The 24277-nt window shown below is 40.8% G+C and overlaps 1 protein-coding gene across 1 annotated transcript in view; it reads right to left on the bottom strand.

The window, feature by feature from the left end:
* Positions 1-1628: 1628 nt before the first annotated feature.
* Positions 1629-24277, bottom strand: part of ADAMTS5 (ADAM metallopeptidase with thrombospondin type 1 motif 5) — a 56590-nt gene continuing 33941 nt past the window's right edge. Inside the window, exons 3-8 of the mRNA XM_032775981.1 lie at positions 22975-23142; positions 13374-13657; positions 11027-11210; positions 10358-10533; positions 9219-9394; positions 1629-5671 (exon numbers count right to left, since the gene is read on the bottom strand). Coding sequence (XP_032631872.1) covers positions 5101-5671; positions 9219-9394; positions 10358-10533; positions 11027-11210; positions 13374-13657; positions 22975-23142 — 1559 coding nt within the window. The 3' untranslated portion in view covers positions 1629-5100. The remainder of the gene's footprint in view (positions 5672-9218; positions 9395-10357; positions 10534-11026; positions 11211-13373; positions 13658-22974; positions 23143-24277) is intronic.

Raw genomic sequence — 24277 nt, forward strand, 5'->3', positions numbered from 1 at the left:
AAACAATAACCTAGTGACATATATTAATGCATAGATGTGTTGGCAGCTATTTACAAACTATGCACTATCGCAGGGATGTGCTAAAAATAAACTCTCTGTTTTGGCTGCAAATTGCAGTCCTCTCTTATACAGAGAATGTTCGATATTGGCTACACTAATATAGCAAGGTGCTCCTTGCTCCTACCATTTCTTTGCAGAGGACAACATATCATTTTTCTTATCAGTCTTAATAAGAGGCTGATCCAAAAAAGATTGCTCAATAGGACAAAATGATTAACTCTCCTTCCCCACAAGTCTGTTTTTAGAGTCTGAATCAAAGCTCCCTGAAGTCAATGAACAGGCTTTCATTGACTTCAGTGGGCTCTGGATCAGGTCCTAAGTGCGGGAGAACTGTACACACTATATAAATGATACACAACTGAATAATTTGGACTAGGTTGTTTGTGTGGCACTAGCATTAAGGTGGAGTCATCAGAAGGTTATTCTGCATCATTAAATGACTGTACAGATGTAAGTTTGCTTACACTGCTAATTTCTCCTCAGTCCAACTCCCTTTGACTTCAACAGGAGTTGAATCAGACAAATAGTGGAAGCAATGAGTGCTCAGAGGGACACATTGTGGGCTTTTTGGCAAATGCACATTTGGATGACTTTTTTGTGTGCCTTTTTTGAAGTCCAGTATAGTATGCATGGCTAGAAAATAATGAAACTAAAATGAAGCAAGTGTTTCTGGTCGGTTTTCATTATATCTGATGCTAGGAAGATGATAGTATTGAACTACTAGTGCTGATGTGATTGGAAAAGTAGCATATGTCACTGTAAATCAAATCCGACAATATTTGGGGTATATTTTCTAAAAGGCACAAAGGAAGACTTTTTATAGTGTCCACATTAACATACAAGCAGTTGCGTGACTGAACGCTCACACACCATCTCAACAACTCAGACAGATTTCACTGTTGGAAGCATATACACATCTCCCATTCATTATGGGTCTGCTCCTGCTTCCATTGAATTAAATGGCAAAAAACTCTCATTGACTTGAATGGTCAATGATTGAGGTCTCTAATAGAATCTGTATGTGTGCATCTGGAATGAGAATCTGGCACTTCTGGTTCAATGATTTTTAGGTCAATGGACTCTATGATTTGGTTTTTATGAGACTTTAGAAGCACATTAAGTACATCAAGGAGCTTTGCACGCTGTTTCACAAAAATTAAAAATCATAACTTCTTTTGGAAAGGAAAAATCTGGTAGCAGAAAATGAATATACATATATACAGTGTGTGTGCATATGTGTGCACACACACCTATTTCATGCAGAAAACTTTCATTAAAAAAACAACCAAACAAAACTCAAAAGCAACCAGTGCTACACATCATGTAAACTCACAAAGTGTACTTTCCACACAAATATAAAGCATAAATAAAAAAAAGGAAAAGAAAAGATGATAAATATAGAATTTGTACAATTGGTAATTTTGTTAAATAAGAATAAATAAATTCATTACATCCATTCACATACCAGTTGTAAAAATAATAAATTATTTATTTATTTTCAGTGCTGTGTTGCTTTTTTTACATTTGTGATTAAGCCCCTAACTCTCCCTCCCTCCCGCCCACCACTCCCAATGGGATAAAACTGTTTCCACAGGAAGGTGACTAAGTTGAATTTCTTGATCAACTCAGATCAAACATGATAACCTTTGTCATAGTGAAAATAATTATTCTAAGAATGTGATGTCTTATTTAGTGTAAGACATACCACGTAATAGTGATATGAGTGGAAGACAATGGAGCTGAATCCCAATACATCAGCTGTTAATTTAGCACTGGAGACACTAAAGGAGATTCCTTCTATGTTTTATTTCTATATAGAGAACATTATTTGGAGTTTTTGAATTGGGTTTTCATTAGCTAGAAGCATTTTCTGGAGCACTTTGGGCAAAACCCAGCAGTGATATAAACTGTGATGTAAAATATTAATTGAATACTTAGGGATTAAGTTGGTCAAAACATGAGTCAAAATGATAAAGTCATGTAACTTGCACCAAAATTGCAATCAGCAGATGCACAAAACAAATGTAACTGACATGTGAAGAAAGCAGCTAAAAGGAAGGTGTAAAATAAAGCAGGCAAACTTTCCTTACTTTTCACCATCCTGTTAGCTTTTCTTGCTATGCCACTCTTGGCCCCCTCAGTGTGTAAGTTACACTTGTTTTGCATATTCACTGAATGCTAAATTGATGCAATTTATACTATCTTACTACTTTCACCTGTGTTCTGGCCAACTTACTCCTGATGCCTAACTTAAACTACTAGTTATACCACCACAAGATTTGGCCCGGAGACTTCTAAGGAAGTTGCTCCTCTTCCTTTTAGTCCTCCCTCTTCTGCACCTGAGCAGTCCTCATTCACGTCACAAGTTTCCGCTAGCACATGCCTTTTACTGGGAAAGGCTGCCTCTCAGTAAGAGCCAAATTAATCTCTGGGGTAACTTCACTGATTTCAGGTGTCTTTGGGACACTTGCTCATGATGCAGCTGTGGGGAGAGACAGGGAACATTCCACACACATGCACAAAGACAAATCTCACTCCTAATCAGAGTCTGAACCAAAGCCCATTGAAGGCAGTGAGCTTTCAATCAGTCCCATTGTGAGATTGTTGTCTACTCCCCCTTACATTTTCTCTACTTCAAAGGAATCAACTCTTGAACATCAGTCTGAAGATCTGACAGTCTAGTTTTCCCTGCTCCACACTCAGTTGCCCAATTTTATGTATTTGGCTATCCCGGTAAGGTGCTATATGAGTTAGAAAAACTAATTTTAGTTAAAGGATGGGTGACCGTGAAAGGGAAATATTCAGTATTTGGTTTGTTCTGATACCTACTTGTTACACAAAACTCTAGGAAAAGTATACATTTGAAAAGTATACACATTGTAGTTTCATTTTCTGGAATTTGTATAATATCCAAAAAAAGTTTACTCATCACTGTTTAACATGTGAGAAATATGATTCAAACACACTGCTCGCACATTCTGTCTTCATAAGTAATATAATTTTAGAAGTGACACTGACACTGTGGGCATAGTCTTTCTTTGTAATGAACAGAGATGGAAAGTTTGGATCTGAACTGTTCAAAAGTTTGGGGATGGTCAGTGTCTGTTTAGATTCATTTCATTCAATTCAGCGTAGGAATTCTAAAAAAAATCAATAGTTTTTTGTCCAGGACCATTTCTAGCAATAAGGCCACACTACTCTTGACAACAGCAGTTGGTCTCATATCTAGTAACATACCCACACATTTCAATTATCACAAATTAACATGTCCCATTTCTATTAGTATAATTAATATATTGTACAAAAATAGACATTTCTCTAAGTTCCAAATGTACTGCTGTAGTAATTCTCTGCTATTTGAAAATGACTATCTGCTTTCTAGAGTTCAGGGTCCCAAATACATGCTTGTGCCAGCCTGAAGGGAAATTTCCCTTTTGGGCTTTGCAAACAAACCAGTTTCCTTTACTGACTTACTGGTGATGTCAAAGACTGAGATTTTCGAAGAGCCTAAGGAAGTCAGATTCCCTCAGTTCCTTAGGCTCTTTTGAAAATCCTGACTTAAAAACAGACACCTATTTACATACACTCACACCACGTGGACAAATTGGTGGATAAGGTCGGGGTCAGAATCTATTTTGGTCTAATTTAGGTTCTATTAAGTGCATCAGCAGGTTTATGTAGACTTTAGGCAACGTTTACTCTTTTGGGGGCTTTGGATCAAAAGAAAGGACTTCAATGGGCCTTGGATCAGCCCACTATCTGTTACTTGCCTACAATGAAATGGCCTTGTGCAGTGGCAGATCATCTGTCAGATCACGACGTGATCTGGAAAGAGTTGCTGAAAAACATTAAGAGCTTCTACCTACTCTGTGGAAACAGTCTTACTGAGATTGGTTATATCCACCACATCCTGGCCTGGTTTAACTTCCCTGTGACCCTTAATCCTCCAAAATATGCAAGGCGTACAATATGTGAATGACTTCTACAGCTTTTTAAAACACAGTGAAACAAACTGATTTTTTTTAACAAACTTCTACTGATAAAATGGATACCAGAGTTAGATATGGTGGACAAAACACTGATCAAATACTATTAACTGCTTGCTGTGTTTTTTGACCTTTTATAGTCTCTTCAGTAGATGTAGGTACATTACACATTGTTAGATTTCACATGGAAGCCATAGAGAAAACAACAGAGAAAGCAGTTGAGAACAGTCTCAAAATATCTGAGTTATCTGAATTGTAATTTTTGGTTCTATAACCTGCTTCTACAAAATAATATGTGTCTTTATTTTATTTAAAGACTAGCAGCTATTGTTCACCTGCATGGCTGCTGAGATGCTCCCTCTGTGAGAATTTCTTGGAGGAAGAACATTGTTTATTATACAATTAAGTTCTGCTGTCAGGAAAATTCCTAGAATGGAAATGCATTTCCTGTTGTCAGAAAATTGTAACAACTCTTAAAAACAACAGCAAGCGCTTCGTTTTCCAGTAAAACATCCACAGCCATTTCTGAAAAATGGAAGAGGTCCACAATGGCTGCAGACATACTTTGGTCAATCACTTTGCTTATAGAAAGATTATTTTTTTTTAATGAGTAGAACCAAGTGATATAAAGTGACATACCAAAGAGAAGATATTTATAAACTGTATAAAATAAGCTACCGTGGTATCATGGGTAAGTATGACAAAGTTGTCTAAGCACATACTGTATTAGAGGTAGGTGAAAAGGGGGAGATGATTCTGTAACCTTCAAATATCCCATGGTTGTCCATTCACTGTTTTTTCCTCTTCCTTTTTTGCAGACACAGAGGGCTTATAACAATTCTAATGTTTAGTTTCTGCGACATACTAAGATCACCCCACTGACACTTAGAGCAGTGCACATCTTCATTTGGTCCAAATAGGCAGATTCTGCCCATAATTTGAGACTGTGTGTAAGTATATTGAAGCCTTGGCTTTGTCTGTCTAGGTAGACCTAATACCAGTATGTCAACAATGGCTTACTTAGACCTCTTTTTAAGAAGATCATAACCACAGGTTAACATTTTTTTAGTAAGCACTGCTTAAATGCTGATGGTCTCTGAGAGAGAAGACATCCTTTAGCTAGTTTTCCATGCCCATCTCGGCACTGCACAGTCCTGGTATGCCATCCTGTGTCGCACGTTCGAGAACAAGAAAGCCAGGGTCCAGTCACCCACTGTGGCTGCGTGAGCTGTGGTGTTACTTTATTACTGTTGCTATTGCTCGTGACATAGTTAGTCATCTGCATTTGCTTCTTTGGCACAAAGAAACTGTAACGGACATCCACTGCTTTAGTTGGGTCAGTGGCAAGAATCTGTACTATAAGAATCTCCTTTGTGGCAGAATGTCCCATTGCATGCAAGAAATCATCCTTGTGACTCCAGCCACTATAGTTCATGACAGTTCCATTGAGGTCAATGATTGTTTCCGAAGTGGAGATCACATATTTTCCATTGAGAAGATACTCACCATTTTTCCTCTTCAGGGCCAGGTAAGCTGTGAATCTGTTCTGGTCTTTACACTTGAACTGCCGGACTTTGATGTGAGTTGCCCCTATGGGTATTTTCACTATATCCGTGTAGCCTTTACTGCAAGGAGGAAAGGAGCATGTTAAGTAGCTAGTGAGAAATAAATGGACATGCTTTGAGGGCCTAATTCAAAGCTCACTGAAGTCAATAAAAAGTCACTTGTTGACTTCAGTGGGCTTTGGATCAGCCTTGAAAGCATTCGGCTGGAGGCCCATCTCAGATTGATGCTATCCAATTAATTTTTAACATGTTCATTATTTTTTTAATTCATTTTTATGTCCTTGAAAAAAAAAATCACTGCACTTACTTCAAATGACTTAATCTTTGGTTTCAGTACTAATTTTATATGAATTGGATTCAAGAAGAATGAACAATAACTGACAGTTTATATACCTGAAGCATATGTATTTGAGCATAAGAGGGGAGATATGAAATTTGAAGCACATTAGGTCTGCCAAGGAAAGCTAAAAAGATATGCATCGGGAGCAGGTAGCCGCCCCCTATAGCTGAGTCTCTGTAGCAGTCCTCACTCCCCATGCAGAGCATCCATCCCATTCACCTTCCTGTCCCTGACACCCAAACTTCCATCGCTGCCTGCTCCCCCACTCCCCTCTGTCACCTCTGTGTGCACTGGTTACAGCTGTTTCATACTGCCTTTGCTATAATGATGATTAAGGAAAGCATGAGCGAGCTAACAGCTGGGTAAAGTACCTTGGGAACATTTAAAAATAACCTTGATCACTGAGAAAAAACTGTTTCCTTTGAAACTTCATAAAGCTAAAGGTTAATTACAAAATGTCTAATGAAAGGCACGGCCAAATGCTTAACTCAAATAATTACGGCACCTTTACTTCATTTGTCAACCACTACTTGCAAGGTATCTTATTTCAATTCAGATTTAGAAAGAGATGGCTAATTCTTATACACAAGGTCACAAGCATTCAGAATTGTAGGCTCTCCAGAATATTTAGTATCTCAAGAGGGATACAATAAATCTAGAGAAATAATAAATACATCATTATAAACTACTAGCTGGACTGTCGATACATTTATTTTCATTTATAAATCTCTGACAAATAAGCTGATGCTGGAAGTATCACATTTGTGTTTGAACAGGGCAGTGTAATATATTTTTAAAGTAAAAGAAAGGGTCATGAGAAAATGCAATAAAAATATAAAAAATGAAGATGTCTCCCTGGGAGCCAGTTAGCTGCTATGTTTACATGAAGTTTTGAGTATTTATGTGAAGACTAAGTAACTGTGCTACTGCAGCAGGTCCCCCGCTCTGCCCTGAGACACTCCCCCTGCATCAGCTCCCCCACTACCCTCCTCTCTGAGGCGCCCCCCCGCCATGGCAGCTCCCCCCGCCCCTCCGGCCCAGGGAGCCATGTGGGAGCTGTCTGCCCCAGATGACCCCTGCTCCGCCTCCTCCCTGAGCACACTGTTGCTGCGTCACTTCTCCCGCCTCACTGGGAGGCATGAGAAGTGAAGCAGAGATGGCATGCTCGGGAAGGAGGCGGAGCAGGGGTGAGCTGCTTCACTTCTCCCGCTTCCCAGGCTTGCGGCGCCAATCAGCTTAGGCGCCACAAGCCTGGGAGGTGGGAGAAGTAAAGCAGCCATAGCTTGCTTGGGGAGGAGGTGGGGCAGGGGTAAGCTGGGGCAGGGAGTTCCCTGCGTGCCCCCCCCCCCTTACTTGCTGCAGGCAGCCCTCCCCGCGCCTCCCTGCCCCAGCTCCCTCCGCCTAAATGCCGACGGTGACTGGGGCGGCCAAAGATCTTGCCGCTGCGGTCGCCACTGAAGAAAATGCTGCCTCCCAAATCCTAGCGCCCTAATAGGTTGCACAGGCCCTGATCGCACAGATAGTCTTAATTCTGGCATTTTCTAACTTCTGAGTGCTTGATTTTGCAACCTTAAAGTTCTTTAACATTAAAAAAAACCCTTAAAAAGTTACATTAAAAATTAAGAAAAAAGGCATAAACAAATTCTATTATGAGAATATTTTATAATGGGAATTATCAGGTAAATTTAATATAAGGGATGTTACTGTTATAAATAGAAAAACAACAGCCACTGTTTTACTGTGAAGGATACACTGGTTGGACAGAAACTAATAATACCATTAAGATCAGTAATACTTCTGTCTTTTCTGTGAAAAAGAGATTTTTTTTTTTAAACGGAGGGTTTTCTTTTAAATTAGCGATTGAATTTGTAGTGATGGTGGTAAAATTTTGATCAACAACTTGCTGTAATTATTTTTAATCGAATAAAAGAAATCCATCCTTGGTGGCCAGCATTAATCACAACTGCTCAGCTGCCTGGGAAATAAAGGGACCAAAGGTTGACTGATTTGGTGTCTATAGGTAGAGAGTGATATAAAGACAATGAGATATTAAAGATATCTTTGATGCTTGATTTGAGCACATGATTATAGAAGGATGTAATTTGCAACCATGCCTCCAGACTGCACCTAACCTAGCAAGGGGTAAGTAATAGTGCCAGCCCTCCAACAGAGCTGAACAGTTTTAAATTCAATTTGTGACTCCACAGGACCCTCACAAGCAGAGGTCACCTGGGAAATGCACCATATCAGTGCATCACTTGACTGTTCCAGCCCCAACCCTTTCTGACTGGTTCCCCACATTCTAGGGGCTATTAACCTGGCTCCAGGTCCTCTGGTACATCGATGGTTACAAGTAGCTTGCAAAACGATGCCCCTATTCTGGGCAAACTCTCCACTGGCGGGGCTGCAGCCTAGGTTCTCTATCAGAACCTCAGAAGTGAATTGGGGGCAATGGTTTTCTCTGATTATTACATAGCCTGGCTAGTGTTAGGAAGCTTGTTTTAAACATCTGAGAAGTGCAATAAAACTTAGGATATGTGCCTCTCTGGGATGTCTGATATGAATAAAATTAATTAATAGAAATCTGGCACTTGTGCCTTTACAAGGTCTTATGCCTAAGGCTGCATTCTAGTCACAGGTATTTTTAGCAAATGTCACGAACAGGTCACGGGCCGTCAATAAAAATTCATGGCCCATGACCTGTCCATGACTTTTACTAAAAATACCAGTGAATAAAACTTGCGGGGAGAGAGGGCTGTCTGGGGGCCCCATGGGTGCTGGGGTTTCTGACCAATGGAAGCTGCGAAGCCACCGCTCTGGTCGGAGGCAGCTCCCTGAGTTGCCTGGTCATGCCTCCACCTAGCAGCTGAGCGGGGGGGATGTTGCTTCTTCCAGGCAGCCCCACATGTTAGCGCCGCCCAGAGTCTGCCTCACCCCGTCCTGAGCCCCAACCCCCCGCCCCCTCCCACACCCAAACTCTGCTGCAGCCTGAGACTGCCCCAGCAGTGGACGGTGTACCTAGCGTAGGGGCTGCCTGAGCGGCCCCTAAGCCAATCGCACTGGCTGCTGCAGAAATCACAGAGGTCACGGAATCCTTGACTTCCATGACCTCCATGACAAACTCGCAGCCTTACTTACAAACAGTACTTTTCCTTCTAACTTAGACACATCTATTCAGTAAGCTTCATTTGCATCTATAGTTATAGAAGTCTGCTAATAATTCTGCTTGCACGAAAGGGTACAATTATTTCCATCCAAAATTATTACCTCTTTTTATTAAAGGTTCCCATGACTTTCGTGCAGCTGGAATTGTCTCCTCCACACACTCCACACTTGTCATATTGGAGCTTTGAACCGATGATGCCATCACAACCAGTTCGAATGCACTTTCCCCGGACACATACTGAATTACTGTATGGCCTACATTCAGTTCCGTCAGTCACCTGAGGAATTAAGTCTTTGTTAGTTAAAGCTGTAAAAAGATTTGCTTTTGTGTATTTGATTGGCAAGCACTGCTATTTATTTAGTTCAGCCACAGTATACCTACTGTGAATTATCTAAAGCTGTACTATAAAGAAGCAATTACTCAGTGTGTTTTTTAACAGTGCCCTCTGCATGTGAGTTCTAGTTCACAGTTTTCTGCTTGCTTGGCATTTGGTGTGATGATTAACAGAATACAGTTCTTATTCTGCCAGCCAGGACTGATGCAATCTAACCCTCAGGGCACTAATGCAGCAGAAACATTAACAAAGGGGCCACAGGCATCTGACATATGGCTCTTCTTCTGTTTACCCTAAGGCACTAAATCAGAAGTTCTGATTTAAGGATGATTTTATGAACAGCGATACTTTGCACTTATAGACAGCCTTTCATCTAACCGTCTCAAAGTACTTTATAGAACTTGAATTAATTAAGTCTCAGAACATCTAGAAGAAGAAAGGCACATAACTAAGGGATACATAGGAATCACTTTACTCTTGATTCTGTCATGTCAGAAATAATAAACTCTGATCATAGGTCACACAACAGACCATTGGCTTTAAGTGAGCTAATCTGGATTCATATCAATGCAGCCTGGAGCAAAATTTAGTAGTTTGCAGACAGACAAAGCAACTCCTTTCATCTAGAACGATCCCAATGTGCACTGCCGTCTACAAATAGAGAAACCTTTTTACCTACTATTGATGTGAAAGTAGTACTGACTGAATTAGCAAACACAATTTCATATGCATGCACATGTTTAGATGTGGAAAACTGTCTAATTTTAGGGTTCAGTTCTGGCCAATGCTCTTGTGGAACATATGATTAAACAAAAGGTATTCTTCTCCTTGATACAGCCTAGCTACAGAGCTTTCCAAAATACCCTTCAGAGCCTGGCACTGAAATTGTCACTGAAGGTACATTACCTTTGGAGAAAACACGACATAGTAACCCGTCCCTTTGGCTCGGCAGGTGAGCTTGCACACATCTCCAGGAAGCACTCCAGCATATTTAGGGATCCATTCAACAAATGTTTTGACACCCTTTGCATCAGACTGATAGCCATTTCTTGCTTCACATTGTTCTTGTCGAAAGGCTTTAGCTGGAGAATTATCATTCATCTCATTAGTGTTTATCATAGGATATACTGCAAATGTCAGTATGCACAGCTACTTTCTTTGGTCTTATGATACCATGTTTAATTCACACCATTCCTTCTCCTTGCCCCAACACCTGTTAATGGCCTACGAAAATCCTCTGAATCTTTTATTTTGGCAATGCTCCCATGACATTATAAGCATCTTAATGACAAAACTCTGCTCATCTGGTTCATTTCTCCAGAGCAGGGCTGCTGTTTATGGAATCCTCCTGTCAGTAGCCACTATCTCTTTGCAGGGTTAATTACGCTTTTGAATTTAAACTGTGTTACAGTGATTTTGTTATCACTTGTAGCTAATGTTTCCACATTGTGGTACATTTGAGGGAAGCTACAATGGACACCATCTTCTTTTTTTTCTCCTATGGAGGTTAGTATTTACCATATCACAGGAACAAAGGCTGTAAAGTCAAGCAGCTTTGGCTGCTGCAGAACATACCATTTGCTGGGCAGGATGCGACATTGCAGGAGCGATAGATGGCCCTCTTTCCAGTGCAGTATCGCCCGTTGTTTCTAGGAGCTGGGTTGTTGCAGTGACGATAGGCAAACTGAACCCCTCCACCACACGTACGGGAGCAATGTCCCCAAGGACCCCAAGAACCCCAGTTACCGTGGCTTGAAGCCTAGAACACATGAAACAGTGGGATGTGAAAAGATGATCCAAACCTGAATGAAGATACTATATCTCAAAAGTATCACAGATACTTGCCCCCAAAACAGCAGATGTTTTTCCTCTTGTTTAAACTGGGGATCTCCTCATATTAGGATGTGGAGTAACTCTGAGAAACTTTTCACTTGCAGTCATAGCCATTTAGTGCCCTTGATCTTCACGTAGGTGCCATGATGGCCGGCAGAGTTCTGGATGTGAGTCAAGGGCAGTATATGGCCTAACTCTGCAGAACCAAATTCTACCCATTTCACTGTGCACACACTTCAATTTAAAGGACTCCTAATCCCATTTCCATTCTTTCTTTGTGATAATTGTTCTTCCAGGCCCACTTCACTTAGCTCTACTCTGCCTAGGTAATATGCTGCTATTATTGATCACTGTGATTAATTAAGTAGTACAGTTGTATGGCACTGCTTGTGGTAAAGAGATAATGTTCTTCATCATGGAGTCCTTTTGCTAGTTTATCAGTTATATAAATAGCTATGACCTGACCAACCTAAGCAAGATTATGTGACTCTGATTTGTATTTTAGATTTCTCAAGAAATCTGAATAGTGTTCATGGTACCTTTACCAAAATCACTTTTGTTTTCAAAGTGACACTTCACATGCATGCCAGCCATATCACAGAATGCCTACCACATTGCTAATTAAATGATCTTCCTGAATTATATTGCTATAATCTTCCCCAATTAAGTAACTGTCTTTAATTTATTCAGCACATAAACAGAAATACAGATTGAACTTCATAGCTGTTCTAAGTTCAAGAGGCAAAGGTATGAGCTGGTAAAACAGAGTGTGGCAAAAGGAGTGCAGTTAAAGCGACTTCTCAACCAGCGAGCTAAAGTGCTGGGAGGCATTAGCATAAGAGAGAGCAGTCAGATACTGTTTGCAGCTAACCCTTCCACTCTACTAATTTGGTTCATTTAAGAGAAAAAACTCTGTGCACAATGCACCACTTTCACTGTAATTATACTTCTGAAATGTATGCATTTTATACCAGGAGGATGGGAATATGTCATTTGAGAAAACACAATTATATAAAGAGAGAATGCACTTAGGTCTGAATTATTCTAACATTTCGTAAACATTCTCACAAAGCTCTTTGGGGCAAGGACCTTCTTTTAGGATTTGTACTGTTTCTCGCATCAGCGTCATGCAACGTGAACTTCAAGCAGCTCAAGATTTGCACTGGAGAGTTTCCCTGTGTATGGAGAAACTCCAACCATGTAAAGCTGGTGGAGAGGGCTCTGTCACCTCTGTACTGGCTCTGATGCCTCCTGCTCAAAAAATCTGCTCTTTCTATCAGGGACATGTTGAAGAGGAGCTCCAATATACCTGATTCTCCACTGGTTTAAGGTCCTCATGGAACAATTAAAGCTATGCATATTTAACTTATGTCAGTCGTGCCTTAGAACCAGGGAGTTATGAATAGGATCCTGACAGCCCCTCATCTCCTGAGTTCTATCTCACTGCAGAATCAAGGTCTATATTTTAAAATAATGTTTCCAATTTTTCTAGGGTGAAAGTTCCAATACTCTGGGAGAAGAAAACATGCTTCCTGACAGTCAGCAACATTTTTCCAAAAGTATCAGAAGAGAGTCTCCACCAGCAACAAATTAACTGCATATCAAATAAACAAAAAGGCAGTTTTTACTCTATAGACCAGGGATCGGCAACCTTCTGCTCACGGCCTGCCAGGGTAATCCCCCTGGCGGGCTGGGCCAGTTTGTTTACCTGCCACGTTGGCAGGTTCGGTCAATCGCAGCTCCTACTGGCCGCAGATCACTGCTCTAGGCCAATAGGGGCTGCGGGAAGTGGCGCGGGCCGAGGGGATGTACTGGCCGCCACTTCCCGCTGCCCCCATTGGCCTGGAGTGGCGAACCACGGCCAGTGGGAGCTGCGATCGGTCAAACCTGCGGACGCGGCAGGTAAACAAACCAGCCTGGCTCACAAGGGGGCTTACCCTGGTGTGCCAAAGGTTGCCAATCCCTGCTATAGACTATAGATGTAACCCTGCCAATGCTCCGTCCCTTTATCACCTGTTACAATCAGCGCATTGCAGGATCAAGCCTTCCAAGATTTCCCCAAGCTTTGGCCCTTGGAGCAGTAACATACCGAATAATATTTCTTCTTAGTTTTGTCAACACATTTTCCTTGGAGGCAGATCCTTCCTTTCCCACATGGTGTCCCCTCCACAGCAGGTAGCTTCTTGGTCAGACACACCATCTGACCTTGGCGAACAACTGCACACCACAGGCGAGAGCATACATCCATGCCAGGACACACTGTGTACTCAGGTCCAAATGCCAGTTTGCACTGACGAATGGCATCGTACGTTTGTCCTGGAAGCTCCTCAGGGCCCAAGATCTGCTTTCGTGGTTGGTCGAGTAAACAGTTCCCTGAAAGAACAATCCAATTTTATTACTCACTTCCTTGTTATCTGTACTATAGGACCTCTAGCTTTCAAGCCAGACAGAGTGATAAAGATTATGGACCTGATCCAAACCTCAATGAAGTCAACAGAAATACTCCCATTGACTTCAGCGGGCTTTGGATCAGGCACTGTTACTGCAACTGGATTCTCTATCTGGAGCACTCCAAGGAATCAAGTATCAGGGGATAGCCGTGTTAGTCTGTATCCACAAAAACAATAAGGAGTCCGGTGGCACCTTAAAGGCTAACAGATTTATTTGGGCATAAGCTTTCGTGGGTAAAAAACCTCACTTCTTCAGGGAACAGGTATCAAACCCTTGTTTGTCTAGCTGTTTATTTCATTTTGTGGTGAGCCCTTCCTCCCTGCCCCCCAAAACTATAAACATTAGACCACTGAACTGCACTGAAGCAATTTGGGACTTGCATTGTGTTTCACTGTATCTGAGTTCACTCAAAGTGGATTCCACTCTATTTATCAATCTGTGATTTGAGGCATGATCAAGAGACACATAAAATAAGCAAAGCTGTCATTTGAATTTTGAGCCAGAACATTTAAAAAGGCAAAGCTTTTAAAGGAAAGCCAGAAAATGCATGAAAAAATAGATCTGTAGTCAGTGGAGCCCTTTAAGGAAAAAAAACATCAGTTCAAAGAAAAATATAAGCAACATATCAAAGGTTACATTGGTGGTAAATTTGCATTGCACTCCTTGTGTAAAGAATCACAGTTAGTCACTTCTGGACCCAGTTTGAACAGTTCTATTAATCTTCAAATAAAAAAGAAAATAAATTAAAATATAAGATAGAACACTGTTATTTGCAAATGTCAAAAATCTGCCAGGCTCCCTCTCTCTTTAAAAATGCAAAGCACATTCACGTTCTTCAAGAGTCCTGTTCTAACAAAATTCTTCACACCACTGACAAACTCACATGCTGACATGGGAAACGGTCTTCACTCTAAGCTCTGTCATATCATGTGGTATGGGCATACTTCAGTTATCCTCAGCCAGAATAACTTACCACAACACATCTTGCTTTGCAACCAACACCACCGCCACTCATGCCCACTCATGAGTAAAAAATGTGTAATATAAATACTTCACAATTACCATAGCTTACAAAACATGAGAATTCAAGATCTGGCATCATGTTTCAAGATCTAGTTTACAGGCTTTAAAAAAAATGAACAACAGGTTTATTACCCTAAAGAAAACACATTTACTGCAATTGTTTGCTTTCCCAAAAGACCACTAAGGGCTCTCAACAGCTAAATTCAGCCAAAAAGCCTTTCAGCATCATCACTTATTTATTACTGAGAAGACCCATTTCATTAAGTTTGTTGCCCCATTTGTCCCTTGGTGGCCTTGACTTGCCCAACATGTTGATCTTATCTTTAGTCTGGACTACACTGCCTTTTTAAAAATTAAAACAAAGTGTGCTTCTTCTAACAGATAGGCTGGTGTCCCAAGATAAAAGTCATTAAAAGGACCCCACAGTGAAATGTGTCTTGTAACAGAAAATATTAAAGGCATAGTGGAGTGTGAGGACACACAGATATTTTTACAAGACAAAGGGCTTGGGTTTCTAAAAGGAAAATAAGAACTTGCAGCAGTTTCTATCAAAAACTGTGTTCCGTAAAAATTAAAAAAACAGCAAATGTCTGCCCCCTCACACCATTCCTGCTGATGGAGTAAGTTAGCACCACTTTGGGATGCTGACAAGAGAAGGGACCAGCTTGTTAGACTTAGCTGTACTCATTACTATCAGATATACATAGTGCTTATCAAACTAATGGCACCAACAATTCCGCATTTTGAAACATATGACAAAAATAATACAAAACTGTCATAGTATTAATACTCAAACATTCCTCAGCCCCCAGTGGCTTGTCTACACTTGAACTAACTATTGGGTTTTAACATGTGTTAACTGATATGATTGAAAATTCTAATGTAGACAGAATACAGTCATTTTAGTTGATCTTTGGATTAACCATGACCAGCTAAAATGACTGTGTTCTTCTATACGCTAGAATTTTCTGTTCTCTTAGTTAACACATGTTAAAACCCAAATGTTCATTCAAGAATAGACATTCTACATATGGGCCCTCATGCCCAGAAAATCAACAAACTCAGATGTTTCCTAACTGGGTGGGGAGTGAATTCCAGAGATGAGTTCTCTTTACTAAAAGTGCCCTGTCTCCAGTCCCTGGACAAATATATCTAGGGACTATAAACCTAGGCAGGGTGAGCTTCAGCTAGTTTCCAAGCTTCTATTTTAGCCAAGATCTGTGAACACAACCGCACCGTGACTGACTTTACAGTCCAGATCTGATTAAACAAAGATCTAGAATTATGGTAAACGTTACTGACATTTGATGGCAATGCAGTCCAAGCCATCTCACTATCTCTTACATATCTTACACACATGTTGCACAAGAGAGAATTACACAATAAAACTCTGCATGAGGCAGATAAGCATAACTTGTAAACTTCTTGGGACAGAGAATATCTTTGTCTAGGCTACGTATGGTACTGAACACATTGTCTGCATGCAATAAATAATGACCAAAAATACAGATAATCAGTACAATATGGTAGAGAGAAGGTAAAGGCAAATGGAAGGAATTTTCTCCTGTCTTCTAAAGAGTAAGTAGGTCTTTTCTTCCACAATATCATATTGGTGCCTTAAATCAAATCAGTAATATAAAGTCTGCAATTAAATCATGGCTGCAAAAGGAGAAGGAGGAGGATCCGGTGGTTAGGGTGCTAGCTAACTGTCAGAAGACCTCAGTTCAACTCACTGCTCCACCACAGATTTCTTCTGTAACCTTCAGCAAATCGCTTAGTTTCTCTGATTCTTTGTCAGCAACATGGGAATAAAGATACTTGCCTACTTCACAGGTGGTGTTGTAAGGATAAACATATTAAAGATTGTGAGATGCTCAAATACTGTGGTAATAGGGCCATAAAAGCACCTTAGATTGATGGGGGAAAAAACTATATGGAAAGGCTAACTAAAGTCTTAGTAAGGAAGTCACCCTTCTTTTACGAAGGCAGCCTACCAATAAGTCCAGCCATTTGGATTTAATTTCAGTTTCTGTAAGTTTAGCTGTAACATGCAGCAGATGGAGTGCTTTATTTATTTATTTTCTCATGTCAATGCTGACATGTTCTAGTTGTCACAGTTCATGGTTCACAAACTCCCGTTTGTCCAAAGCAAAATACAGTGCTAGTTTACTATATTCCAAAGAAAGAAAGAAAGTTTTTTCTTCTTGTACAATCTCTCCCATGTTAGATTGCACACGACAATGTAAAAGCCAGAAACAAACAACCTCAAAGTATATGGAGATATTCTCTCTCTCTCTCAGAGATGCTACAGTATGTCGTGCAAGGTATCTCCTCCTCTATAGTGTGGCAGCTGCAGATCCGCACTCATTATGTCTGAATGAATGGGTAGGTACCTCTCGCTGTCTGACAGCATTTTGGAGTCACGGTCTTTTCATCTTGTCTACATGGGGGAAAGATAACTTCTTCAAAAGAAAAATTCAGAGGGAGCCATCCTAAACTTCAGCCACCAGGAGTTGGCCAAGAGGAGAAAGGGTGCAGTGGGGGAAGGGATGGCACAAAATTATTTTGGAGAGCCCTGAAAATCTGATGTATCTAGGTCAGTGGTGGGCAAACTGTGGCCCACAAGCCGCATGCGGCCCATCAGGATAATCCTTTGCCGGGCTGCGAGACAGTTTGTTTACATTGACTGTATGCAGGCACGGTCACCCGCAGCTCCCTGGCTGCAGCTCGCCGTTTCTGGCCAATGGGAGCTGCAGGAAGCAGTGTGGGCTGCAGGTATGTGCTGACTGTCGCTTCCCACAGCTCTCATTGACTGGGAATGGCAAATCGCGGCCACTGGGAGCTGTGGGCGGCCAGGCCTGCGGACAGTCAGTCAATGTAAACAAACTGTCTCGTTGCCCGCCAACGGATGACCCTGATGGGCTACATGTGGTCCGTGGGCCGCAGGTTACCCACCACTGATCTAGGTCCTGTTTACTCTTAATACACGCCAACCTTCAAAATGGCTTCATGATCCAATAGGGTTCAGTGACTGAAGTGACATCATTTGTATAGTGCATGCAGGGGCATTAATCTAAGTGGGAGCTTTTGATCTGTGATTTCAGTGAGCCTGAAAAAGAATAAACTAAAAGATTCCCATTCCTTGTACACCGAATGCCCCATGCAACATTGTTATTCAGGGAAATTTAACAATTTAGACTGTTGGATGGGGGGGGTTTGGGAGAGGGGTTTAATTTCATAGGTTATGTTTATCTTTTGTCAATACAAATCCTTGATTTAAAAATAGACAGAAGATCCCACAAGGGGATACAATAGAATGAAACAAAACTCTATTACCAAAAATGTCTTTGTTTAGAAAAGATGTCTGAAAGTTCAGACACTCAAACAATCAGACTGCCTGAGCTTCCACAGGGACTCCATTATGATTTTGAAATAAATGGAGTAATGCCAGGCATGAAAGCAGCTTGTAGGTCATATTGTGGAGCACTTCATCACATTAAAGATTTCAGTGGACCTATTGGTGTTAGTGACTAAGTGCTCAGCAGGGTGAGTAACGGCAACACAACCTGACCCAATCATGTTAAATGAAAGCAAGATTCTGAGAGCCTTCCTCAATTTGTGTAGTACGTTACTGTGGGAGAAGTGGCACCAAAATCTTGGGGATGTCTTGTGTGCTAAGGTACTACTCATTGTGAGTAAGGGGATTGAAACATGGTCCTGAATGATTTGGGGCCCAACCTGCTCCCATTGAAGTAAATGGCCTGAGTCCTTTGGGCTTGATTGTCACAACTCCAGTTACTCTCCAGCTCAGATCGTGACTCCAGCTATGGGATAGGGAGCAGGGGCTATTCCCTATACACTTCCCAATGCAAGAAAATTGGCAGTGAGGAGAATGGGAGGAGTCCTGTCTTTGAACTCATACTCGTTGCCCCTCATAGAGTAGCTGCCTGGGTTCACAGTATTGGGAGAAAAAGGATGAAGTAACTAACTCCATCTCCAGAGAAAGGTGGGAGGAAAGGAGATAAACTGTGATTCTGAATCACAGTTCATTCTTTGGTCTGCTCCAGGCCTGACACAGCTATGTGATACAGATCTGCTCTTGCACATGTGGAAACTAACCTGTTAAATTAAATTAATGCCAAAGTGATACGTACCATAAAACAGGACAACCCTAGATTAATGGAGCTCATAAAATTAGGAGAGAAAAAATGAAGTAATTTTCCAGATACAATAATAGGATAAAGCACTTTGGACAGCCCTGAAATTGCCAATAAAATATTTACTTTACTTGCTTTAAAAAAAGAATCCTGTACATTCTGCAGGCATGCGGTACCTTTCATCCATAAGTACTGAAGTTACCATAACAACTTGATCCATTTGCTCAATTATGTAATTTTTATCTCAGTATTTTGGAATATTCTTGGCTTGTTTAAGAACTGCAGTTGCTTTGCAAGCACAATGAACAATTTAAAATGCATTTAGGATTATTGATTATGCTTTTTTAAAAAATAGCTTTTTACTAAGTCAAAGTTAAATAAAATGTTAACATACTACGTTGTATAGTATTTATTCAGGATCAGGTTAATAATCAAAGACCCTGACTAAAGACTCTGGCTTGCTAGCTGAGGAGCCCTTCTCCTCTGAGTATCAGAGGGGTAACCGTGTTAGTCTGGATCTGTAAAAAGCAACAAAGAGTCCTGTGGCACCTTATAGACTAACAGACGTACTGGAGCATGAGCTTTCATGGGTGAATACCCACTTTGTCAGACTCAGTCCTCTGAGTATGCTAGAAATTTCTAAATAGCTACCTCGTCTTGGCAAGAGATAGAATATTAGTTTTGTTCTCTAAAGTACTGTATAGTAGACTGTAAGATCCCTGGAGCAGAGGCTGTCTTTTTGTTATGTGTATCAATAGTGCCTAGCATAAAGGAGTCCTAATTCCTGGCTGGCACCTCTAGACACTAACATGACATAAATAATAAATAATAGTAAGTAGGAGGAATGAGGCTTTTAAGTGTAGCATATTCACTTCCTAGCCAAATACCTGATAACCTTTAATGCCCATTTTAATTACTTGATAAGCCAAGGTGTTCATGCATCTTTTGGGTAAAATGCTCTCTGGACTCTCTTCTTCAGCATTTGGAAACAAAAAGTAATACTGTGGTTGTTAGCTAAACTTCACCAACGTTCCCAGTAAAAACATCACTGACCATAATCCACCTACGTTCTATCCACGCTTATCTATGTTATGCAGGCTACTCAAGGGACTTGATTCTGCCAGTCTTAGGGCTTGTCTATAACAACAGTTAAAATGCAGTGCAAGCTGGGTGTAAATCCATCCTGTACCAGCCTGCTGTGTACTAACTGTCCATGTGGACACCACACACTAAACATTCCTTAGTGTGCTTTAGACTCATAGACTCATAGACTCGTAGGTCAGAAGGGACCAATATGATCATCTAGTCTGACCTCCTGCACAAAGCAGGCCACAGAACCCTACCCATCCACTTTTATAACAACCCCTAATCCATGATGGTTATTGAATTCCTCACATTGTGGTTTGTGAAGACCTCAAGCTGCAGAGAAATCCACAGCAGTTGACCATGCCCAACACTGCAGAGGAAGGCGAAACTCCAGGGCCCTGCCACACTGCCCTGGGAGAATTCCATTCCCGACCCCAATATTGTCGAATAGCTAAACCTGAGCCTTTGGCAAGACTCACAGCAGCACCCAGGAAAGAATTCTCTGCAGTAATCGATTTCCCATCCTCCAACATCTACAGCTGGCGATTTTATCTGCTGTATCAAGATCCATTGCCCAAAAGAAGGTTCCTTATTCATCCCTCCATACTTGATCAAAGTCAGCACTATAAAGCCCAGATTAAGTCTTTTTGCCCCACTTACTTCCTTGGAAGGCATGTTCCGAACTTCACTCCCCTAATGGTTTAGACCTTGTCTAATTTCAAGTCTTAAACTTCCTAAATCCATTTTACCCATTGTCCTTGGCCTACATTAGTATAAGCTTAATAATTCTCCTCTCCTAACGTTAACCCCTGATATATTTATATAGGCAAGCATTCCCGCAGCCTTCCTATTGGCCGGCTCAAACAAGCCAAGCTCTTGATTCTCCTTCATAAGGCAGGTTCTTTCACTTCCTGGATATCCTCGTAGCCGTCTCTGACCTTGTTCCAGTTGAATTCATCTTCTTAACATGGGACACCAGAACTTACAATATTTCCGTAGAATCAGACGGGGGTCTCACCAGCGCTTTATACGGTACTAACACCTCTTTATCCTTGCTGGAAATACCTCGACTGATGCACCCTAAACCGCATTTGCTTTTTCTACCGGCCATATCGCATGGCGTCATAGAATCCTGCTATCAACCCATACCCAGGTCTTTCCTCCTCTGTTGCTTCCAACTGATGCGTCCACACATGATCTATCTAAACTTCTTATTATTAATCCCTAAGTGCTGACTTGCACTTTTCACTATTATATTTCTCGTATTACTATTACTCCAGTTTACAAGGATGGTCCAGATCTTCCTGTATAGTTCACCGGTCACTTCTCTGTGTTGCATACCCCCCAGCTTGGTGTCTCCGCACTTATTAGAATTTCCCGCTTTTGGTGGCCAAGGTCAGTAATAAAAAGGTATTAAATAAGTCAGGTCCAAAACCGATCTTGAGGGACTCAGCTAGTAACCTCGCTTCAGCCTTGACAGTTTACCCTTCAGTAGACCGCTGAGTCTCCCCTTTAACCAGTTCCTTATCCACTTACAACTTTCATTTCATCCCCATCTTCAATTTAATAACAGCTCCCCTGTGGAACCATGTCAAGATGCTTACTGAATCGAGGTAAATTATCTACCACATTTCTTTGTCTAAGTAATCTGTACACTTCTCAAAGAAGGAGATCAGGTTGGTTTGGATGATCTACCTAGTAATCCTGTTGCAATTTGTCCCATTCCATTGACTCAATGTCCTTAACTATTCTTCTTTAAAATTTTTTCCAGACCTTACATACTACAGAAGTCAATTAACGGCCTCATGTTACTGGAATCACTTTTTTTCCCTTTCTTTAAAAATAGGAACTTATGTTATGCAATTCTCAGTCGTACGGTTACAACCCCCGGTTTGAGCTGATTATTAAAATTCATCGGCTAACGGGCTCGCAATTTCCATGACGCCAGTTCCTTAATATCTTGGATGGAGATTGTCTGGGCCTCGTCTTTTGTCCCATTAAGCTGATTCAGTTTCGGTCTACCTCAGATGCGGTCATATCCACCGTCCTTTTCCTCATTCCCGTTTTATCATCCCTACACTCTCACTCGTCTTATTAAAGACTGAGGCCAAAGTACTTATTTAGATATTTGGGCCATGCTAGTTATCCTTAACCTCCATTGTCCTCCTCGAGTGTATAGCGCCCCACTCTTCTTTCTTTTTTTCTTTATTTTGTGGCTGTAGAACCTTTTACTATTGGTTTTAATTTCCCTTTGCAAGGGTTTCCAGTTCTAAATGTCTTTTAGCCTTTCCTCACTTTTATCCCTACTGTTTGACCTCACTAGGGTAGCTTCCCTTGTAATCCGCGCCTTTCTTCACTCCCTGTAAGCTTTCTGTTTCTTCCTATCCCTCTCTGAGTGCTTCTCATCCAGCTTGGCTAAACTCCTGCATGTTTTTTTTCCCTTTCTTGGCATTGCAGGCTTCCGACGTTTCTGCAGCTGGACTTAAAGATAATTCCCGCCTCTCGCATTAAATCCATCCAGTTCACTCCGTCCCAATCACTTCCCTAACTAATTTCCTTAACTTTTTAAAATTAGCCCTTGAGAAGTCCAAAACTCTAATCCCAGATCTACCTTTGTTTATCCTTCCATCTAGTTTGAACTGAATCAACTCATGATCACTCGAACCAAGGTTGTCCCCTACCACCATTTCTTCTATGAGCTTTGAGCTACACCATTTTGAAACAGGAGTCGATTTACACCCCAGCTTGCCACGTGCTAACTGTTCATACAAACAAGTTCCTAGGCATGCTGTGTACTACCTACTGCTTGCAAGTAGCTGCTTGGTAGTGCTCAATAGGAGTAAGGTTAGCAGAATCTGGTTCACAATTTTCCTGATAACATAAGAATGAGCTTTCTGTAAACACTGCTGTGATATATAACAGGAGTGTGCAAAGCTGAAATCTGTATCTGACACCAGGTATAATAATACGTACCATGACCATCATCCAAAAATTCAGTTATGGTTGCTGAAGTGCATTTTGACCAGGGTTTGGAAGCATCAATGCTAGTCAGGATGGAGGACATTAAGCGCTTATCTTCCATGGAGCCAAAGTTCTCCTCACAGAATTTGGAGTCATCATGGGAAAGCCCAAGCAGGTGCCCTGTAGGAATGCAAGTAGGAAATGTAATTATATTATTTTGCAGTGGATAGGATTTTAGCAAGTGAAGTGTATATTCAGAGTTAGATGCATCAATCTGAAATGACAACATGAAGATGACAACTTTTAAGCTTCCCATTGGACAGATTCTCAGCTTGAAGTCAACAGAGTTCTGCTCATTTATACCAGCTGAGACATAAATGGAGCAATGCTGATTTACATCAACTAAAGATCTGGTCCTTAGCATTTGCAGGATTGGGGACAAAAGGTGTAACAAGGAGGACAAACTGTGATCTCTACAAATACATTGATATTCTGTTACTGACTTGTCAGGAGGGTGCTCAAGATGAATATCTCTGAGTATGCTCAAATACCAGATCTGCTCAGCTGCTAAATTTAGCAACATCATCTACTTCTCTAAGTCTCTGTAAATAATGTGCTTGCTCTATTTATTCAAATACATTTTCTATTTCAAGAAAACATATAATGTATTCCGACATACTGTGGCATAAATGTTCAGCAGAATTTAGCTATACAACTCTCTTTAAATTTAATTAGTCTCATACAGTTAAAACCTGTACATTGCAATGAAAATTGATCCCCATTACTGTCTGCTATAGTAATGTGATATTATTATGTGGTAATACAATGTAAATAACAATTCTATACAACAGTATGCTTGCACTCATTCATACATTACTGTAATAATATATTAAATCAAATATTTACCGGTATATGTAATGAATGTCTAATTATAGACTTGTGATATCTATGACATGTAGGCATTTTTTTCTCTGTACATATGAATATTTTCCTTTGGGAATATTTAATATGTATGAGCCATATTCTGCTACCCTCACTCTGCAGGAAGGCAGTACTCATGTTTTACGGTGGTCAATTCTGGCCCTACGTTACTATTTAAACACTCCATGCAAACACCAGTTTAAAAGAGTTGAATTTTTTGTTGTTGTTGTTTAAGGCAACTATTGATGCTGAATAAAACTTACTGGCAATGTTATTATCTTGAAGAGATGGGTCTCTTAGAGCGATTGTATAATCAATGTGCCATTGGTAACCTATATTACAAATTCTATGATGTTATAGACTGATAGCTTAGCATATCAACAACTAATTTAAC

This window comes from Chelonoidis abingdonii, chromosome 1 (assembly GCF_003597395.2).
Source record: "Chelonoidis abingdonii isolate Lonesome George chromosome 1, CheloAbing_2.0, whole genome shotgun sequence".
In the NCBI taxonomy this organism is placed as follows: Eukaryota; Metazoa; Chordata; order Testudines; family Testudinidae; genus Chelonoidis; species Chelonoidis abingdonii.